We start from the raw sequence: 19,670 nt of genomic DNA, 5'->3' as shown, positions 1-19,670 counted from the left end.
CCCACCTTCAATCTTTCTCAGCATCAGGGTCTTTTCCAAGGCATCAGTTCTTTGCATCAGGTGGCCAAAGTATTGGAATTTCAACTTCAGCAGCAGTCCTTCCAATGAATATTCAGGACTCATCTCCTTTAGAATGGACTCGTTGGATCTCCTTGCAGTCCAATGGACTCTCAAGAGTCTTCTCCAACACCATAGTTCAAAAGCATCAATTCTTCAGTGCTTGGCATTCTTTATAGTCCAACTCTCACATCCATACATAACTACTGGAAAAACCACAGCTTTGACTAGATGGATTTTTGTTGGCAAAGTAATGTCTCTGCTTTTTAATATGCTATCTAGGTTGGTCATAACTTTTCTTCCAAAGAGCAAGTATCTTTTAAGTTCATGGCTGCAATCACCATCTGCAGTGATTTTGGAGCCCAAGAAAAGAAAGTCTGTCACTGTTTCCACTGTTTCCCCATCTATTTCCCATGAAGTGATGGGACCAGATGCCATGATCTTAGTTTCCTAAATGTTGAGTTTTAAGCCAACTTTTTCACTCTCCTCTTTCACTTTCATCAAGAGGCTCTTTAGTTCTTCACTTTCTGCCATAAGGGTGGTGTCATCTGCATATCTGAGATTACTGATATTTCTCCCGGCAATCTTGATTCCAGCTTCTGCTTCCTCCAGCCCAACGTTTCTCATGATGTACTCTGCATAGAAGTTAAACAAGTAGAGTAACAATATGCAGCCTTGACGTACTCCTTTTCCTATTTGGAACCAGTCTGTTGTTCCATGTCCAGTTCTAACTGTTGCTTCCTGACCTACATATAGATTTCTCAAGAGGCAGGTTAGGTGGTTTGGTATTTCCATCTATTTACTAATTTTCCACAGTTTGTTGTGATCCACACAGTCAAAGGCTTTGGCGTAGTCAATAAAACAGAAATAGATGTTTTTCTGGAAATCTCTTGCTTTTTCGATGATCCAATGGATGTTGGCAATTTGATCTCTGGTTCCTCTGCCTTTTCTAAAACCAGCTTGAACATCTGGAAGTTCATGGTTCACGTACTGTTGAACCGTGGCTTGGAGAATTTTGAGTATTACTTTGCTAGTGTGTGAGATGAGTGAAACTGTGCAGTAGTTTGAACATTCTTTGCCATTGCCTTTCTTTGAGATTGGAATGAAAACTGACCTTTTCCAGTCTTGTGGCCACTGCCGAGTTTTCCAACTTTGCTGGCATATTGAGTGCAGCACTTTCACAGCATCATCTTTCAGGATTTGAAATAGCTCAACTGGAATTCCATCAGCTCCACTAGCTTTGTTCGTAGTGATGCTTCCCAAGGCCCACCTGACTTTGCATTCCAGGATGTCTGGCTCTAGGTGAGTGATCACACCATCATTATTATCTGGGTCATGAAGATCTTTCTTGTGTAGTTCTTCTATGTATTCTTGCCATCTCTTCTTAATATCTTCTGCTTCTGTCAGGTCCATACCATTTCTGTCCTTTATTGTGCCCATCTTTGCATGAAATGTTCCCTTGGTATCTCTAATTTTCTTGAAGAGACCTCTAGTCTTTCCCATTCTATTGTTTTCCTCTGTTTCTTTGCATTGATCACTGAGGAAGGCTTTCTTGTTTCTCCTTGCTTGTCTTCAGAACTCTGCATTCAAATGGGTATATCTTTCCTTTTCTCCTTTGCCTTTCACTTCTCTTCTTTTCACAGCTATTTTAAGGCCTCCTTAGACAACCATTTTGCCTTTTTGCATTTCTTTTTCTTGGGGATGATCTCGATCACTGCCTCCTGTAGAACGTCACAAACATCCGTCCATAGGTCTTCAGGCACTCTGTCTATCAGATCTAATCCCTTGAATCTATTTCTCACTTCCACCGTAAAATTGTAAGGGATTTGATTCAGTCATACCTGATTCAGTCATACCTGAATGGTCTAGTGGTTTTCACTACTTTCTTCAATTTAAGTCTGAATTTGGCAGTAAGGAGTTGATCTGAGCTACAGTCAGCTCTTGGTCTTGTTTTTACTAACGGTATAGAGCTTCTCTATCTTTGGCTGCAAAGAATATAATCAATCTGATTTCGGAATTGACCATCTGGTGATGCCCATGTCTAGAGTCTTCTCTTGTGTTGTTGGAAGAGGGTCTTTGCTACGACCAGTGCGTTCTCCTGGCAAAACTCTTGTTAGCCTTTGACGTGCTTCGTTTTGTATATTAAATATACAAACGAACTCCAAAATCAATTTTCTAGTGTGGAGGTCCTACAAATAGCACCAGGGCAAAGCCAAAACAGGCAAAGCTCAATGAACTGAGAAGAGAAAAAGGAGAAGAGATTAACTAACAAGTGAAAAGAAAATCTAGGGGAAACCACAATCGGAGCAATGTACTGCAGGTAACCCCTGCTCAAGACCCCAGAGCTGAGACTGTTTCTGCTAAGTTCCTCTTTTGGGGTGAACCATGGTTTCCTTAAAAAGAAGTGGGAAGTCAGATATAAAAGGTCACATAGTGTGTCATTCTATGGGGCTGGGGAGGAACGGGGAGGGACTGCTAATGGGTAGGGGGTTTTTGAACTAGATGGAGGTGACAGCTGCACAGCACTCTGACTGGATCAATACTAAATGCCGCTGAAACATACACCTTAAATGATAAATTTCACATTATGAAATTCACCTCAAAATACTGTCTATGTACACAACACACGCACAGAACAAGGTTAGTGGCAAGTCTCATTCCTCAGAATCTCTCTCGTGAACTTTAGCCTTTCATTTTATTTACTTTTCTTTTTTTCAGCTTTATTTAGGTATAATTGACAAACAGGAATTGTATATATTTGTGTACAACTTGATGATCTGCTATATGTATAAACTGTTAAGATAATCCTTGTAGTCAAGCTTGTTAATATACCCATCACCTCACGGTTCAGTTCAGTCGCTCAGTGATGTCCGACTCTTTGCAACTCCATAAACTGCAGCATGCCAGGCCTCCCTGTCCATCACCAACTCCCGGAGTCCACCCAAACCCATGTCCATAGAGTCCGTGATGCCATCCAACTGTTTCATCCTCTATCGTCCCCTTCTCCTCCTGCTCTCAATCTTTCCCAGCATCAGGGTCTTTTCAAGTGAGTCAGCTCTTCGCATCAGGTGGCCAAAGTATTGGAGTTTCAGCTTCAACATGAGTCCTTCTAATGAACACCCAGGACTGATCTCCTTTAGAATGGACTGGTTGGATCTCCTTGCAGTCCAAGGGACTCTCAGAGTCTTCTCCAACACCATAATTCAAAAGCATCAATTCTTCGGCGCTCAGCTTTCTTCACAGTTCAACTCTCCCATCCATACATGACCACTGGAAAAACCATAGCCTTGACTAGATGGACCTTTGTTGGCAAAGTAATATCTCTGCTTTTCAACATGCTATCTAAGTTCGTCAAAACTTTCCTTCCAAGGAGTAAGTGTCATTTAATTTCATGGCTGCAACCATCATCTGCAGTGATTTTGGAGCCCCCCAAAATAAAGTCAGCCACTGTTTCCACTGTTTCCCCATCTATTTCCCATGAAGTGATGGGATCAGATGCCATGATCTTAGCTTTCTGAATGTTGACCTTTAAGCCAACTTTTTCACTCTCCTCCTTCACTTTCATCAAGAGACTCTTTAGTTCTTCTTCACTTTCTGCCATAAGGGTGGTGTCATCTGCATACCTGAGGTTACTGATATTTTCTCCTGGCAATCTTGATTCCAGCTGGTGCTTCCTCCAGCCCAGCGTTTCTTATGATGTACTCTGCATATAAGTTAAATAAGCAGGGTGACAATATACAGCCTTGACGTACTCCCAGGGTCACCACTAAACGTAAACTTTAAGAGAAGTCTAAACGATTTCCATTCAGACTATCTGAAGAATATAAACTTTAAAAGTAGAAGATCCTTGGGACTTAAGTTTTCCTTCTCCACAAACCCATGAAGCCTTAGGTTATTTCATTTCAGAGCTGGGTGATCGGTTCCTCTGGTGTAGTTTTCCACATACAATGTACATATGTCTCTTAGATGGCCATGTACAGATGTGCCAGAACACTCCAGATTAGGTGCAGCACTTCCCTAACCAAAAGACACCTTAGAGAAACCAGTGTGATTATGAAGTTACAGCATAGTTCATAACAGCCCTGGGATTACTCACCCAGAGTCCACATCACCTGTCTACACTGACTACCTACCTGTGTCGGCCGTTCATTTCCAAGCCCACGACAGGGCAGATGAAACGTGCCCGCTGGAGGTCATCATGCTTGTCACCTTTAGTGTTTCCTTTATCGCCTTCCCAGGCGGGGTTGTCAGAGAGCCTCAGTTCTGTCACATTCTGTGAAAAAACATCAACAATTCCTTTGACAAATGGATCATCCTTAGCCTTAATTATTGTTCTAGTCTCTTCCCCGGAGAAGGCAATGGCACCCCACTCCAGTACTCTTGCTTAGAAAATTCCATGGACGGAGGAGCTTGTTAGGCTGCAGTCCATGGGGTCGCTAAAAGTCAGACATGACTGAGCGACTACACTTTCACTTTTCACTTTCCTGCATTGGAGAAGGAAATGGCAACCCACTCCAGTGTTCTTGCCTGGAGAATCCCAGGGACAGGGGAGCCTGGTGGGCTGCTGTCTATGGGGTCCCACAGAGTTGGACACGACTGAAGTGACTTAGCATAGCATAGCATAGTCTCTTCCCATCCAAACCTCTTTTTCTACTTTCCTTTTGCATCAATTAACACAGAAATGAAATTAAGCCATAAGTTGTGATAGAAAACATTTTTTAAATGTACTGTCTAGCAGATTATTAATTTTTATTTTACAAGCGTTTTGCTAAGTAAGGCAAAGGAACTTTGGACATGAAAATTTATCCCACTAAGAGAAGAAAGGTTCGTATTAGTATTCTCTGGAAAGGAACACCTTCTTTCCTGGCTAATGAAGCCTCAGTCAGGCTGTTCATATTATTGACCTGCCATGTTAATTTAACAGCTGAAGAGACAGTAAATCTGTGAGGCCACGATCTAATGAGTCCAAGGCAGGCTATCAGCTGGGGATTATTGTCATACTCCAAGACCCAGTTATTTGGGTTTTCAAAATTCAATTTTACAAGGAGTGACTTAACAGCCTCACTTTAGCATCTGAAGCATTTCTTCATAATTAACTGCACCAATTTGATTTCAACACTCCAGGGAGCAGCTGAGCATGTCCGAAGGAAAGCCACTACACAGTAAACTTCTTGCTTGAGAGCTGGTGTGTGCTAATTAGGTTCTTTGCTCAGAGTATTTGTGGACTATTAATTACAGTAATAATAACTTTTACATTGTTTTATTTGAATCCTTCTGTCTTTATAGAGTTATGAACTCTTAGAAAAAATATTTTGCATTAAAATTAAAAGTTCAACCACATACATTATATATTGTAAGTATAGACTTGTATAGGTTAATTTCAGTGGTCATCACATTTTTGAGATAAGGTCATTCTGCTACTGTGGGTTTTTAAGAAATGAATTTTCTTCTCAAGGAAATGACGACAAAAATCAACATGGATATCTCCACAGCATGACCATCAGCCACAATTCAGAATTATTAATTTGTCTGAAATGAACTATTTCAAATCCCTATATCCTTTAATTACCCACCCCAGACTCAAACAAAACACCTACTGTAGTAATAGGCTAAAAACTTAAAAAAGAAAGAGGAGGAGGAAAAAAAGGAAAAACCTCAAAGCCTCAGCTTGGGAGTCAGGGGCTCTGGCTCTGATTTAAGCAACCCTCTGACAAGCCATGAGGCCTCACCATGTCACACACAGTGAGATGAAGTGTCTGACAAGCTTTACAGTTCTCAGATTCTTCACTACTTTTTTGATTTTTCTCCCACTGACCAGATTTTGTCTTCTCAACAAAGTTCCTTTACTACAAAACTTGTTTTTCCACTTCTGCGATAGAAATGTGTCAATCACAACATCTAATCAGCAGGAGATAACCACAATGACTGAAAAGTGATCTATCTATAAAAATCTCTAATTGTATAAAAGTGTCTTCTAAATAAAAAAATTCAAGTAGCTGAGTTTTAACTTCAAAAATTATGCCTCTTAACATTTATACAGCACACTGAGAATTTTTGAAGCTCTTTCACAGACATTAAGTCACCAGAGATTTATAATCCAGTAAGTACAGGTGTGGGGACTTCTGGCTTGAACTTTACGTGACCTGTCCTAAATCACACCTTTATTAGATGGCTCGATGGGACTGGAATTCCAATTTCCAAGTCCAGTGTAAAACATACATGAATTCTATACAATAAACCTTAACCACTGAGACTCCCAGAGCACTTCAGAATCACCTGTCTTACCTTAATGCTTTTAATGTGAGAGGCTGCCTTCCCAAGAGCCTTTTCGGAAGATTTGTCCAATAAAAATTCAATGACTGCATCTTTGTTGTAAAGTCTGCAACAATAAAGATCAGTCAAGACATTCTGGCAACAATCAACCTTCATCCAAGGGAAGAAGACTAAACTGAGTACAGTCCAAAGTCATTTACATCTGATAACAGAAATGTCCTTGCACTCCTAAAAATGTAAATTTAATCCTGTCTTAACCATTTCCAAAGCATACAAAGAAAGAAACCAGTTTAAATCAAGGGCTATGCGGACTGGCAGTCAGAGGACTGAATGTGACCCAAACTAAGATTTTTTAAATTGGGAAATTAACATAAAACATTTTCAGGCCTCCCTGGTGGTTCAGTGGTAAAGAATCTGACTGCCAGTGCAGAAGACACAGGTTCAATCCCCAATCCAGGAAGATCCCACCTGCCGAGAGACAACTAAGCCAGAGTGCCACATCTATTGAGCCTGTGCTCTGGGTCCTGGGAACTGCAACTACTGAGCCCTGTGCCGCAATCACTGAAGTCTGAGCACCCTAGAGCCTTGTGCCACAAGAGGAGCCACCATGATGAGAAGCCTGTGCACTGGAACTAGAGAGTAGCCCCCTGTCGCTGGAACCAGAGAAAAGCCTGCTAAGCAACAAAGATCCAACATAGTCATAAATAAATAAATAAAATTATTATTTTTTTTAAAGTACACATTTTCAACTTTCCCTGGGGGAAAAAAGAAATCAGATGTTTTGGAATCAGTCTACCTTCTTGAAATGTAACAACAAGCTGGAATTCAATAGCAGCTGCCTTTTATTTTATTATTTTTTTGCTATGCAGCCTGGGGGATCTCAGTTCCCCAACCAGGAACTGAACGTGGGCGCTCAGCAGTGAGAACAAGTCTTAACCACTGGAACACCAGGGAACATGAACTCTCTGGTTCACCCAGTCCTCACCATGCCCTACTGATCCCACATGGATCCTTCATGCGTTTAGGTTTGTAACTTAGCTCCCTCCTATCGGCCCCTGAGTTTCCAACCCATGGATTAAACAAACCAAACTGAATAGAAAAGTGCGGAAGTATGCTCTGAGACAGGGAATGACAACCCAGGCTTCACAAATTTGCTTGAGATAATTCATCATCTGATGAATCAAAAACTGAATTTACATGTTAAAATTCTTTTTAACACCATGTAATAAAAACTCATCTCCATTAAGTGAAGGAACTATACCTGCCAAGTTCACAGGCAACTATTGGTCGTCTTAATATTTCCTGACTTAGAGTACAGTAGTTCCACTGGGCCACTAATTCAGCATCCTTGTCGACCTGAGAAGAGAAAAAAAAAATCCTTTCAGTTAATTTTCTCCTTTGAAAGACACATACTCCACAGAATTCTACATATAAAGGCTTATTTAGTAATACCACGCTGTGATCATTTTTGTTTTTTAAATCAAATTACTGAAACACGAAGCTGGGATTTAAAAAGTCACAAGTAATCAATAGTATGTCAAATAAAGGCCTCTCTATATATGATGTGTACAAAAAAACAGTTTACATCAAGTCACTAAATTGCTTACGTCAATTACATATAAATATTAGTATTTATATCCTAATAGTAAACCAGGAAGCTCAAACAGAAAAAACAAGCAGTACAGGTTGATTTCTAACAGTGGGAACAGCTCCAAAGTTGTAGCAGAATTTAAGGGCAAAGAATTGAGAAGACAGGCATTAAAAACAAAAACAAAAAAAAGTTCAGCACAAAGACTGTATAATTCCTTACAAAAATCACCGATGTAACAAAAATGTTTTTGCAGAGTACTCACTACAAGGCGTATCAAGTCATTATCCACACTGTAAAGATTCAGATCTGAGACCCTCCAAAGCCCTCAAATGATATTTCCACCTATTTAATATCCCATGTCCCACTCTCTACTGTTCCTAAAATGTCAAACCTGAATAATTTAACAAGATGGCACACTTGGGGGAAAGAAAGGAAGAAAAAATAAAGAATTTAAATTCCCTCAAATTTAATTTTTGCAGGAACTATTTAAGGGTTTACTGTATGCCAGGTACTATGCTAGACAGTTTCTGTGACTTAGTCTTTTCAGTTCAGTTGCTCAGTCGTGTCTGAGTCTTTGCAACCCCATGGGTTGCATCACGTCAGGCTTTCCTATTCATCAACTCCGGAGCTTGCTCAAACTCACGTCCATCGAGTCGGTGATGCCATCCAACCATCTCATCCTCTGTCGTCCCCTTCTCCTCCTGCCTTCAATCCTTCCCAACATCAGGGTCTTTTCCAATGAGTCAGTTCTTTGCATCAGGTGGCCAAAGTGTTGGAGCTTCAGCTTCAGCATATTTTAGCCCTCATAGAAACTTATGAGTTTGGATTCCTATCTTTGTAGTTGAGGAAACTGAGGTACCAAGAAGTTAAATTGCGTGTCAAGGTCACACACTCAAGCAGAGGAGCGAAGATAAAGTCAGGCAGGCAGGCTCTAAAGACCATGCTTTTAATCGCTACTCTCTATTACATTTCTATTTTTGTATAACTTTTATATTATTTTTATTAACGTACAGTTTATTTACAATATTGTGTTAGTTTCAGGTATATAGTGTAGTTATTTGAGGTTTTTGCAGATTATGTTCAATTACAGGCTGTTACAAGATATTAGATTTAATTCTTTGTGCTATACAGTAAATCCTTGTTGCTTATCTATTTTATGTATTTGTTGTTCAGTCGCTCAGTCACATCAACTCTTTGTGACCCCACGGACTGCAGCACGCCAAGCTTCCCTGTCCTTCACTATCTCCCAGAGTTGGCTCAAACTCATGTCCATTGAGTCGATGATGCCATCCAACCATCTCATCCTGATTTTATGTATAGTAGTTCAGTTCAGTCATTCAGTCGTGTCCGACTCTGCGACCCCATGAATCACAGCACGCCAGGCCTCCCTATCCATCACCATCTCCCGGAGTTCACTCAAACTCATATCCATCGATTGGTGATGCCATCCAGCCATCTCATCCTCTGTCGTCCCCTTCTCCTCCTGACTCCAAATCCTCCCAGCATCAGAGTCTTTTCCAATGAGTCAACTCTTTGCATGGGGTGGCCAAAGTACTGGAGTTTCAGCTTCAACGTCATTCCTTCCAAAGAAATCCCAGGGCTGATCTCCTTCAGAATGGACTGGTTGGATCTCCTTGCAGTCCAAGGGACTCTCAAGAGTCTTCTCCAACACCACAGTTCAAAAGCATCAATTCTTCGGTGCTCAGCCTTCTTCACAGTCCAACTCTCACATCCATATATGACTACTGGAAAAACCATAGCCTTGACTAGACGAACCTTTGTTGGCAAAGTAATGTCTCCGCTTTTCAATATGTTATCTAGGTTTGTCATAACTTTTCTTCCAAGGAGTAAGTGTCGTTTAATGTCATGGCTGCAGTCACCATCTGCAGTGATTTTGGAGCCCCCAAAAATAAAGTCTGACACTGTTTCCACTGTTTCCTCATCTATTTCCCATGAAGTGATGGGACCGGATGCCATGATATTCGTTTTCTGAATGTTGAGCTTTAAGCCAACTTTTTCACTCTCCTCTTTCACTTTCATCAAGAGGCTTTTTAGTTCCTCTTCACTTTCTGCCATAAGGGTGGTGTCATCTGCATATCTGAGGTTATTAATAGTAGTTAGTATCTGTTAATACAGATAAATGTGTCCTTCCCCTCTATAGTTTAAAACAAAACCAAACACACAAACAACAAAAATCCCACCACACTACTGCAGATGTTGTCCTATTTGGTCCCAAGATCCAACAGCCCCATTTTGGCATCTTAAATAGCACTTATCATCAGCCACACTGTAGAAGAGCCCCGAGAGAGACTTGTCACCAGTGAAGCTGACGTACTATGCTTTTTGTAGATTTAAAAAGCTACATTAGGTAAGTTTAGGACCTACCTTCTAGATCTCCCACCTGCTTCACACCACAGTCCTTCACTGCTTCAAAAAAACTACCTGGGAGAGTTGGGGACAGGGAAGGAATTACTTCTTTCCAATTTAAAATTTGGTCCACACAAGGTCTTAAACCTGAGGAATGTCTTGGGCCAAATCAAACATACTATATGTGATCGACAAATGTTATTATATACCTATCTGAAATGCAAGCTCTACAATGGCTGGACTCTGTTCACTGCTATAACTCCAGGGCCTAGAATGGTGTATATCGTAAGCACTTAATATGTATCTGTTGAGTGAATAAGGATAATAAAAATCCACCTTGCCTGGGTACTCTAGTTGTTTCAGATCACCCTTTCTTCTTTTCTTTCCCCTTCTGACATCTATTCTTAGCCAAGCCTGTCAATAAGCTACTCCTCTTCAGTTCTGGGCTCAAGGTAACAAAACCGAGCTAAATACTACTTGGGTAAAAGCTTGCTCACAAAAGTGGTAGCTACCCAGCATTAATCTCTGCACACGTAGCTGTGATCAGAAGAGCACACACCATCACCTTGGGTGTTCACTCACTCTCAAATTCCATATACATTTGTTGGGAGTTGACTGTGTGGCAGACACATCACAGGGGTCACAAAAGTGACACATACATGGCCCCTGTTCACATAAGAAATAGACAAAGAATAAATAAATATAGTGATAAGCATGATAAAGTAAAGCAGCAGAAGAGGACAGAGTGATCAGAAAAGAGATGTATTTTGGCTACAGTGGGCTGAGATGACATTTCAGTAAAGAATTAACTGATGTATTAAAAAAAACACCAAATGATATGATTGTCTCAGTGAAGAACATATCAGGTTGAGGAAATTATACTCCAGGTTGAGGAACAAGGCCTATGAGCTGGAACAGAATAAAAGAACTGGAGAAGGGCAGAAGATGAGGTAAACAGATCACATCCTGTCTGATCACACAGGGTCTTGTGGGACTTTTTTTCTGAATATAATGGGAATGACTGGAGGGGTTTAAATACAGTAGTGATACATGGAATTTACTTTAAAAAAAGACTTCTCTGGCTACTGACTGGAGACTCATATGGACCACCCAGTGTGGCAGTCACTTGTATAATATTAGGTACTTTAAACACCTTCTATTATTAAAAAGTAATCACTGGTGCTAACTCTGAAATCCTGAATAACTGGATGGGAATCCTGGCTTCATTACCTAACAGTTGTGTGATCTTGCTCATGTTACTGACTCAATTTCCCTGTTAGTAGCCTACGACTTAGCGACTGAACAACAACAAAAGCAGGTAAATTATTATACGTAATTTGCTCAATCATTGGTGAGAATTATGGATTATTCAATCACCCATTTATCTACGGTATTTATAGTGCTAGTTGAGGAGGGGGAAAAGGTGTGGCCTCAGCCCCCAGGAGCTTACCACCCTCTGAAAGTTAAAGTCGCTCAGTCCTGTCCCACTCTTTGCAACCCCATGGACTATATAGTCCATGGAATTCTCCAGGTCAGAACACTGGGAAATGTTCAGTAGCCGTTCCCTTCTCCAGGAGATATTCAACCCAGGGATTAAACCCAGGTCTCCTGTATTGAAGGCGGATTCTTTACCAGCTGAGCCACAAGGGAAGCCCAAGAATACGGAGTGGGTAGCCTATTTCTTACCCACTCCAGTGTTCTTGCCTGGAGAATCCCATGGACGGGGGGAGCCTGGTGGGCTGCCGTCTATGGGGTCACAGAGAGTTGGACACGACTGAAGCGACTTCGCAGCAGCAGCAGCAGCCTATTTATTCTCCAGCGGATCTTCCCGACCCAAGAATCGAACCGCGGTCTCCTGCATTGCAGGCGGATTCTTTACCAACTGAGAAGCCCAACCACCTTCTAAGACCAACAGTAATCAACTTGAACGCAGTGTACACGGTGGTTACTTTTTAAGTGGAGGCCCTGACCTCCTGAGAAAACGAAGTTAGTGTGTACAGAACTCAATAAACAGCAACTATTTGTATCATTGTTACTAGCAGCAGACAAACTTCAAATCCTGGTTCTGCCACTTACTAGCTTTGCAACTTTCTCCTCCTGAGCCTCAATTTTCAAGTCTCAAAAGTGAGGCTTCTGAAAGTATATACCCGTAAGGCTGCTTTGAAAATTACATGAGACACCCTATATCATGCATACTGTCGGATGAATGGTAACAGCCCGCAGTCAATGAACGTCCCTTATTAACACTGTGGTTAATTTTGAGTTCTCTGAAAGGGAATAAATAAGCACGGTTGTATGTGGAAACCCGCTAGCTCCTCCTCCCACCTCCCTTCGTTTCCTGGGAGCGTTCGCAGGCCGCACCACCCCCAGGCCCCACTGGGCCCATGTAACTCACCTTCTCAACCTTCTTCGGCCCCTTCACCAGTTCATGCCTCTTAGGGATTGTTCCTCCGTCGCAACCCATCGCAAGCCGACAGAGTCCAGAACAAGCAGCAACTTCCGGAGTCCCTGACTGTAGGACTCACTTCCGGCGCGCTGCAATGACGCAACACGCTAGTCTCCACACGGAAGGGCGGGGCGGGGCGGGGCGGGGCTTGTGCCCAGTCTTGGTTGCTATGGAGAGCGTCGCTAGGCGCTGGGCGTGGCCCCGCAGCGGGGGCAGCTGCAAAGCGAAGGCTGGGTCTTGGTGCAAGCAGCACGTCTGTCTGCAGCCAGTCCCTTCATCTTTCCGGTGGACGTGGGATTCCTGCTGCATCCGCCTACCTAATCGTTCTTCCACCTTTCGGGGGCGGGGTTCAGGGGGCGGCGCGGGTGGGGACGACTCAGGAGCAGCAGCCGTGTTTTGGGGCCCCATCCCACCCCAGCCTTTCTGACTGTGGGCAAACATCCCTAGACTGGGACCGCGTGGAGGAAAAGACTAAATTTTATTAGTGCAATTAGCGATGAATAGGGATGGATCCATTTCAGTTAACGTTTATGTGTCTAAAAGAGAACGTATCTTTTTACTGGGCGTCAGTTATGATCGAAGCATTCACAACAAAGAAGTGATGTTAACTGAGATTGTTCGGGAATTAACTTATATGCAGAGTACATCATGAGAAACGCTGGACTGGAAGAAACACAAGCTGGAATCAAGATTGCAGGGAGAAATATCAATAACCTCAGATATGCAGATGACACCACCCTTATGGCAGAAAGTGAAGAGGAACTAAAAAGCCTCTTGATGAAAGTGAAAGAGGAGAGTGAAAAAGTTGGCTTAAAGCTCAACATTCAGAAAACGAATATCATGGCATCCGGTCCCATCACTTCATGGGAAATAGATGAGGAAACAGTGGAAACAGTGTCAGACTTTATTTTTGGGGGCTCCAAAATCACTGCAGATGGTGACTGCAGCCATGAAATTAAAAGACGCTTACTCCTTGGAAGGAAAGTTATGACCAACCTAGATAGCATATTCAAAAGCAGAGACATTACTTTGCCAACAAAGGTTCGTCTAGTCAAGGCTATGGTTTTTCCTGTGGTCATGTATGGATGTGAGAGTTGGACTGTGAAGAAGGCAGAGCGCCGAAGAATTGATGCTTTTGAACTGTGGTGTTGGAGAAGACTCTTGAGAATCCCTTGGACTGCAAGGAGATCCAATCAGTCCATTCTGAAGGAGATCAGCCCTGGGATTTCTTTGGAAAGAATGATGCTGAAGCTGAAACTCCAGTACTTTGGCCACCTCATGCGAAGAGTTGACTCATTGGAAAAGACTCTGATGCTGGGAGGATTTGGGGGCAGGAGGAGAAGGGGACGACAGAGGATGAGATGGCTGGATGGCATCACTGACTAGATGGACGTGAGTCTGGGTGTTACCACCTTGATCAAAATGAAACAAAAAGACTAAAAATACTCCCCACTTGGGAAGAGAAAATACAGTGTATGTGGATTGGAAAGCTTCAAGGGCTAGATGATTGAGTTATCTGATACTGCAATTAATTAGAATTAAAATAAATCCTTTAATCAGTTGGTCTCTGATTGGCACCTAATTTATTTTTATTAACATCTCAAGAACTGTAAACTTCCTAGGGACTTTGTTTTACTCCCTCTTGCATTCTCAGTGCCTGCAAGAGTCTTTGCTGCTGCTAAGTCGCTTCAGTTGTGTCCGACTCTTTGCGACCCCATAGACGGCAGTCCATCAGGCTCCCCCGTCCCTGGGATTCTCCAGGCGAGAACACTGGAGTGGGTTGCCATTTCCTTCTCCAGTGCATGAAAGTGAAAAGTGAAAGTGAAGTCGCTCAGTCGTGCCTGACTCTTAGCGACCCCGTGGACTACAGCCTACCAGGCTCCTCCGTCCATGGGATTTTCCAGGCAAGAGTACTGGAGTGGGGTGCCATTGCCTTCTCCGAATAGGTTGAGAGCAAGAGTCTAAGTCCTCCATAAACCAAAAAAGTACAGATTCATTCCGAGAGGGTTGACCAGCAGACCCTAAAAAAGTTTGATTCAACTAGAATCTCATTTCTAGGGTAGGGAAACAGAAGGCTGGAAAGATCAAAAGCACTGGTCCAAGGTTAAACAGCTAGTGAGAGCTGGGGATGGCTTCTAAGATTGGTTTTCTCTTAAAGCAATGGACAGAAAAACAGAGAATAGCAAAAATAAAGGATTTTTAGACAGACTCTCAAACCAGTGTTCTTTTCGGACAGGTACAACTACCCCTCACCAAATTCATTTGGGGTGGAATAAACAAAAATAGCTGCTCTTTATCAAACTGTAATTCTATGCTGGGAGAGTTGGAAGCATTCTTGCCTTCTGTCCTCTCAACCTTAGTATGGGGTATAGTGCCTTCTGTTATCCAAGTGACAACCCTGAGGCTCAGATGTGCCAGATGTCCTGGGTCCATGGCACACATCAGGGAAGTAGAAGGGAAAGGAGGTGGGGGAGGGGCTTTCCCAAATGAGGCCCATCTAACCACAGATGCCAGGATCCTTCACCTCCTCCCCCCAAAGCTACTGATGACACCCAGTGGTAATGACTGTGCGGGCGTTAAAGTTCAGGCAGCTGCATGGTTTTTCTCTTCCCCCTTGGTTTCCTCTTTTAGAATATTGGTTTCTTAGCTACTCTGTGTTGCAGACTATACACAGCTAAAATGTACAGGTTTATTTTTTAATATCAGTAGCAACTAGTTTGTGTTGAGAGCTGTCAGCATTGTATTCTGCCTTTATTTCATTAGAGTATTTCATTTCCAGCCACACTGAGAAGTAGGTCTATTATCTGCTGCTTCTTCCCACTGTCTGTTGAATGAGCTGGTAAAGGATATTCCCTTATGAGGATCCTTGGTGACAAGTTTGATCCCTGGATCAAGCTGTGAACTTGAAGGGCAGGAGAGGCGTGGAATCATGATAGAGAAAACCATTACCTTCTACCAAAATCAGTACTCCTTAGAGACGTCCTTGGTAGTCCAGTGGTTAAGACTCTACTTTTCCACTGCAGAGAGCATGGTTCCATTCCTGATCAGAAAACTAAGATCTCACATGCTGTTCAGCCAATTAAAAAAATCAGTAGTCCTTAACCTTTCTGGGGTCATTGGACCTGTTGGAGAATTTGGTGAAAGCTTTGGACTTATTCCCCAGAAAAATTATCCATAAGCACTCAGGATGCTACAATTTGTTTGTTATTTTAGTTGCTAAGTCATCTCTGACTCTTTTTGACTCATGAACTGTAGCCTGCCAGGCTCCTCTGTCAATGGCATTTCCCAGGCAAAAATACTAGAGTGGGTAGCCATTTCCTTCTCCAGGGGATCTTCCTGACCCAGGGTTTGAACCCTTGTTGTCTTCATTGGCAGGTGGATTCTTTACCACTGAGCCACCTGGGAAGCCCAGCTGTACTTTATACATATATGCATTTTATTCATGGCTTCCTGAAGCCCAGGCTAAGACCCACTACTTTAAGTGCTTCAACTGCCTGTTAAAATAGTTCCCAAATACTTCCGACTTCTAAACCATTGAGGGTTTTATTTCCTGTTAGCTCTGCCCAGATGCTCTTCCAAAGCTGCAGTTTTCAATTCTGTCTGGAAAAGGCTGATATGCAGAATAACTCGTTCTAAGAGTCAGCATGAAAAAACAAAAACGTAAAACTACGTGTTAGGATTCTTCAAGATGCTCACAGCCTGGGGACTTCCCTAGTGGCCCAGGGATTAAGACTGTGCTTCCAATGCCGGTGGCGTGGGTTCAGCCCCTGGTGGGTAATTAAGATCCCACATGCCTCTTGGCACGGCCAAAAAATAAAAAAGAATTTCATGGCCTCATTTAAGGTTACACTGGGAGGGTGTCCCAAAGACAGTTAAAATAAAGTAGAAAATGGAAGTGTTTGCGGCGGTAATTCAAGAGAAAAGTTACTTTTCATTGCTGTTTTAGTGAAATATTAAAACTATTCCAGGACTCTACAGGGCCTTACATGAACTGGGCTCCTAACTACGCCTCCCAGCTCACGTCATTCATTTTTCTTTCCTACACTGGCATCTCCTCCACTTGATAGAACTCTCTCCAGGTATACGTTTACTCCGGAGAAGGCAATGGCACCCCACTCCAGTACTCTTGCCTGGAAAATCCCATGGACGGAGGAGCCTGGTAGGCTGCAGTCCATGGGGTCGATAAGAGTCGGACACGACTGAGCGACTTCCCTTTCACTTTTCACTTTCATGCATTGGAGAAGGAAATGGCAACCCACTCCAGTGTTCTTGCCTGGAGAATCCCAGGGACGGGGGAGCCTGGTGGGCTTCCGTCTATGGGGTCACACAGAGTCGGACACGACTGAAGTGACTTAGCAGCAGCAGCAGCATACGTTTACTCTCCAGGTGTACATTTATTCTCCCGGTGTATGTTTGCTTTCCAGGTGTACATCTACTCTGCACACTCCCCTTGCTGTTCCCTTTGCAGAACACTCTTCCCCTGCATTTGCCAAGCTGACTCTCTTCAGTGATGCATCATCACTTGGCTCCTGGTCCCTTCTTCAGAGCAATCTTTCCAGACCTCTCCATTTGAAAAGGCACATCTTGGTACTTCTCTGGCGGGCCAGTAGTTGAGGCTCTGTGTTCCCAATGCAGGGGGCATGGGTTTGCTCACTGGTCAGGGAAGTAAGATTCCCTCATGCTGCAGGGTGCAGTAAAAACAAAACAAACGAACAAAAAACTCAGGCTTCCGTGATGGTCCAGTGGTTAAGAATCTGCCTTGCAATGCAAGGAACACCAGTTAGAGCCCTGGTTCAGGAAGATTCCACATAGCACAGAGCAGTTAAGCCCACGTACCACAACTACTGAACCCACCTGTGCCCTAGAGCCCGTGCTGTGCTACAAGAGAAGCCAGCACACTGAGAAGCCCACCTACTGTGATGAAGGGTAGCCCCTGCTTGCAGCAACTAGAGAAAGCCTGAGTGCAGCAGTGAACACCCACCACAGCCAAAAAAATAAATAAATCTTTTTAAAAAATGCACATCTCCCCCATCACCCTACCCACTACCCTGATTTAATTTCTTCCTTCCATTTACCATCACTGATAACCTGTTATAAATGTAACTTTTGATGTCTTGTCCACCATGGAGTTTTTGCATTAATTTAGATTTTTAAAATGTTGTATAAAATATAATTTATCTTTATTACCAAGTGCTGGGTGTGCCTGCCTGCATTTTGCATCCAAAGAGAGCGCCTCACTGGCCTTCACCCTCACTTTGGCCCTGGTATTCCATCTCCCTGAGCTGAGAAGAAAGCTGCATGATGAGACCCTTTGTTTTGTCTACTGCAGCACGTCTAGTGATCAGAAGAGGCCTGGGCAGATAGGAGATGCTCAATAAACGATTGTTAAATGAATGAAGGAAAGGAAAAGGACATTAGCGAATAACCTACAAATATGGGCAACTTGCAAAGGGAAAGCTTCGGGAGACCTGGGGTGCGTACTTGGGGAGAACATAACATTTTTAAAAGATGCTTTGTTAAGAAAAATAGTTGCCACCCACCTGGGTTCTTGGCGCCCCCAGGGCCTATCACATTGAAAGATCTCTAAAGGAGGCTTCTCACCACTTCCATCTTCCTGAGGAAATTTAACTTAATTGAGGTCAGGTTGCTACCACCACCACCACCACCATACACCCACCATTTCCTCTTCCTACCTGGAGAGGAAACAGTACAGAATTCTGGACATTGAAGAAACAGACTTAGCAAAAAGCTGCTGAAACCTGAAAAATGTGATTTTATCTACTTTACAACTTTTTCAGAAGTAATTATCCTATTAAATCAATCAGTGGAAACTCATCCCATAACTGCTCTCTTTCAAAAAAAGGAAGGAAACTCATTTAGCTAGGAGCAGCGGTTTTCAATATTTTGAACCCAGTGGTTCTGGTTTTATACTTTGTTGCCAAAGATCCCTGGTTTAAACTGATCTCAAAAAAAGAAATATCTATAGATAGATATAGCTCCAGATGTCTGTCTCTTTGTGGTGTCTCTGTCTCTCTTTTTGGCTCTCTCTCAGTCATTCTATCTCTCTACACACATAGGTACATACTTACATAGTGTTCTGAAACCATGTGGGACCTGTTCATTACCTCCTGGAGACTAGGTCACTTATAAAGGACTAAATGAGTTGAAACATCTAAAGCATTAGAACAGTATCTGAAATGTAGTAATCACTAAATAGATACATCCCGTTGCTATCACTAGTGTGTAACACATCACTTTGCCTCCTGGGGCAAACACTGACTGGTGTCTCCCTGGAGCAGCCCTTCCTCTCTACAGTGCCATTTCTCACTTTGCTAGGGGTTCCGGCTGGGACACAGCACTCCAGGGGTCTCTCGTGTTTCTGCATGTCTTCTGAACAGAGGCATTGGCTTGATATTTTGTTCCAGACTATCTTGTCAAGGATGTATGTAGCAAACCCCTTGGAAGACAGAGACAACATCTCCCTCCAGAGAAGAATGGCAGGATTGTTTGCTGTCCAGTGTCATAAAGATAAAGTCTTCCTCTGAGGCAAAGTTTGGTCAGGTTTACACAGAGACTGCTATAAAAGATTGGGAGCTTCCTAGGTTCAGGGGTTTTTTTATGGCTTTGATGCAAACCCTTTGTGTGCACAGCATCACATACACACACCTTTGCATTGCCTCTGGGACTTGAGGGGTATGGGGAAATGATGTAAAAATGAAGCATTAGCAGACTTCCCTGGTGGTAGAGTGGCTAAGGATCGTCTTGCCAATGCAGGGGAGGTGGGTTCTGTCTCTGGTCTGGAAAGATCCCATGTGCCATGGAGCAATTGAGCCTGTGCGCCACAACCAAGAGCCCTGGAGTCACAGCTACTGAGCCTGCACGCTCTAGGGCCTGAGAGCCACAACTAATGAGCCCCTGTGCCACAACTACTGAAGC

The 19,670-nt window shown here is 43.0% G+C and overlaps 1 protein-coding gene across 3 annotated transcripts in view; it reads right to left on the bottom strand.

Annotated features, from left to right (window-relative positions):
• Window positions 1–12,811, bottom strand: part of RTF2 (replication termination factor 2) — a 43,306-nt gene extending 30,495 nt beyond the window's left edge. For all 3 annotated transcript variants that reach the window (XM_086332688.1, XM_086332689.1, XM_086332690.1), the window contains exons 1-4: window positions 12,684–12,811; window positions 7,592–7,686; window positions 6,343–6,436; window positions 4,191–4,330 (exon numbers count right to left, since the gene is read on the bottom strand). In XM_086332688.1, coding sequence (XP_086188814.1) covers window positions 4,191–4,330; window positions 6,343–6,436; window positions 7,592–7,686; window positions 12,684–12,752 — 398 coding nt within the window. In that variant the 5' untranslated portion in view covers window positions 12,753–12,811. The remainder of the gene's footprint in view (window positions 1–4,190; window positions 4,331–6,342; window positions 6,437–7,591; window positions 7,687–12,683) is intronic.
• Between the last annotated feature and the right edge of the window lie 6,859 nt (window positions 12,812–19,670).

Source organism: Bos grunniens, chromosome 13 (assembly GCF_055505025.1).
Source record: "Bos grunniens cultivar Pamir isolate PY7600 chromosome 13, Bosgru_T2T1.0, whole genome shotgun sequence".
Classification (NCBI taxonomy): Eukaryota; Metazoa; Chordata; class Mammalia; order Artiodactyla; family Bovidae; genus Bos; species Bos grunniens.
This window is presented reverse-complemented; position numbering and strand designations above follow the sequence as displayed.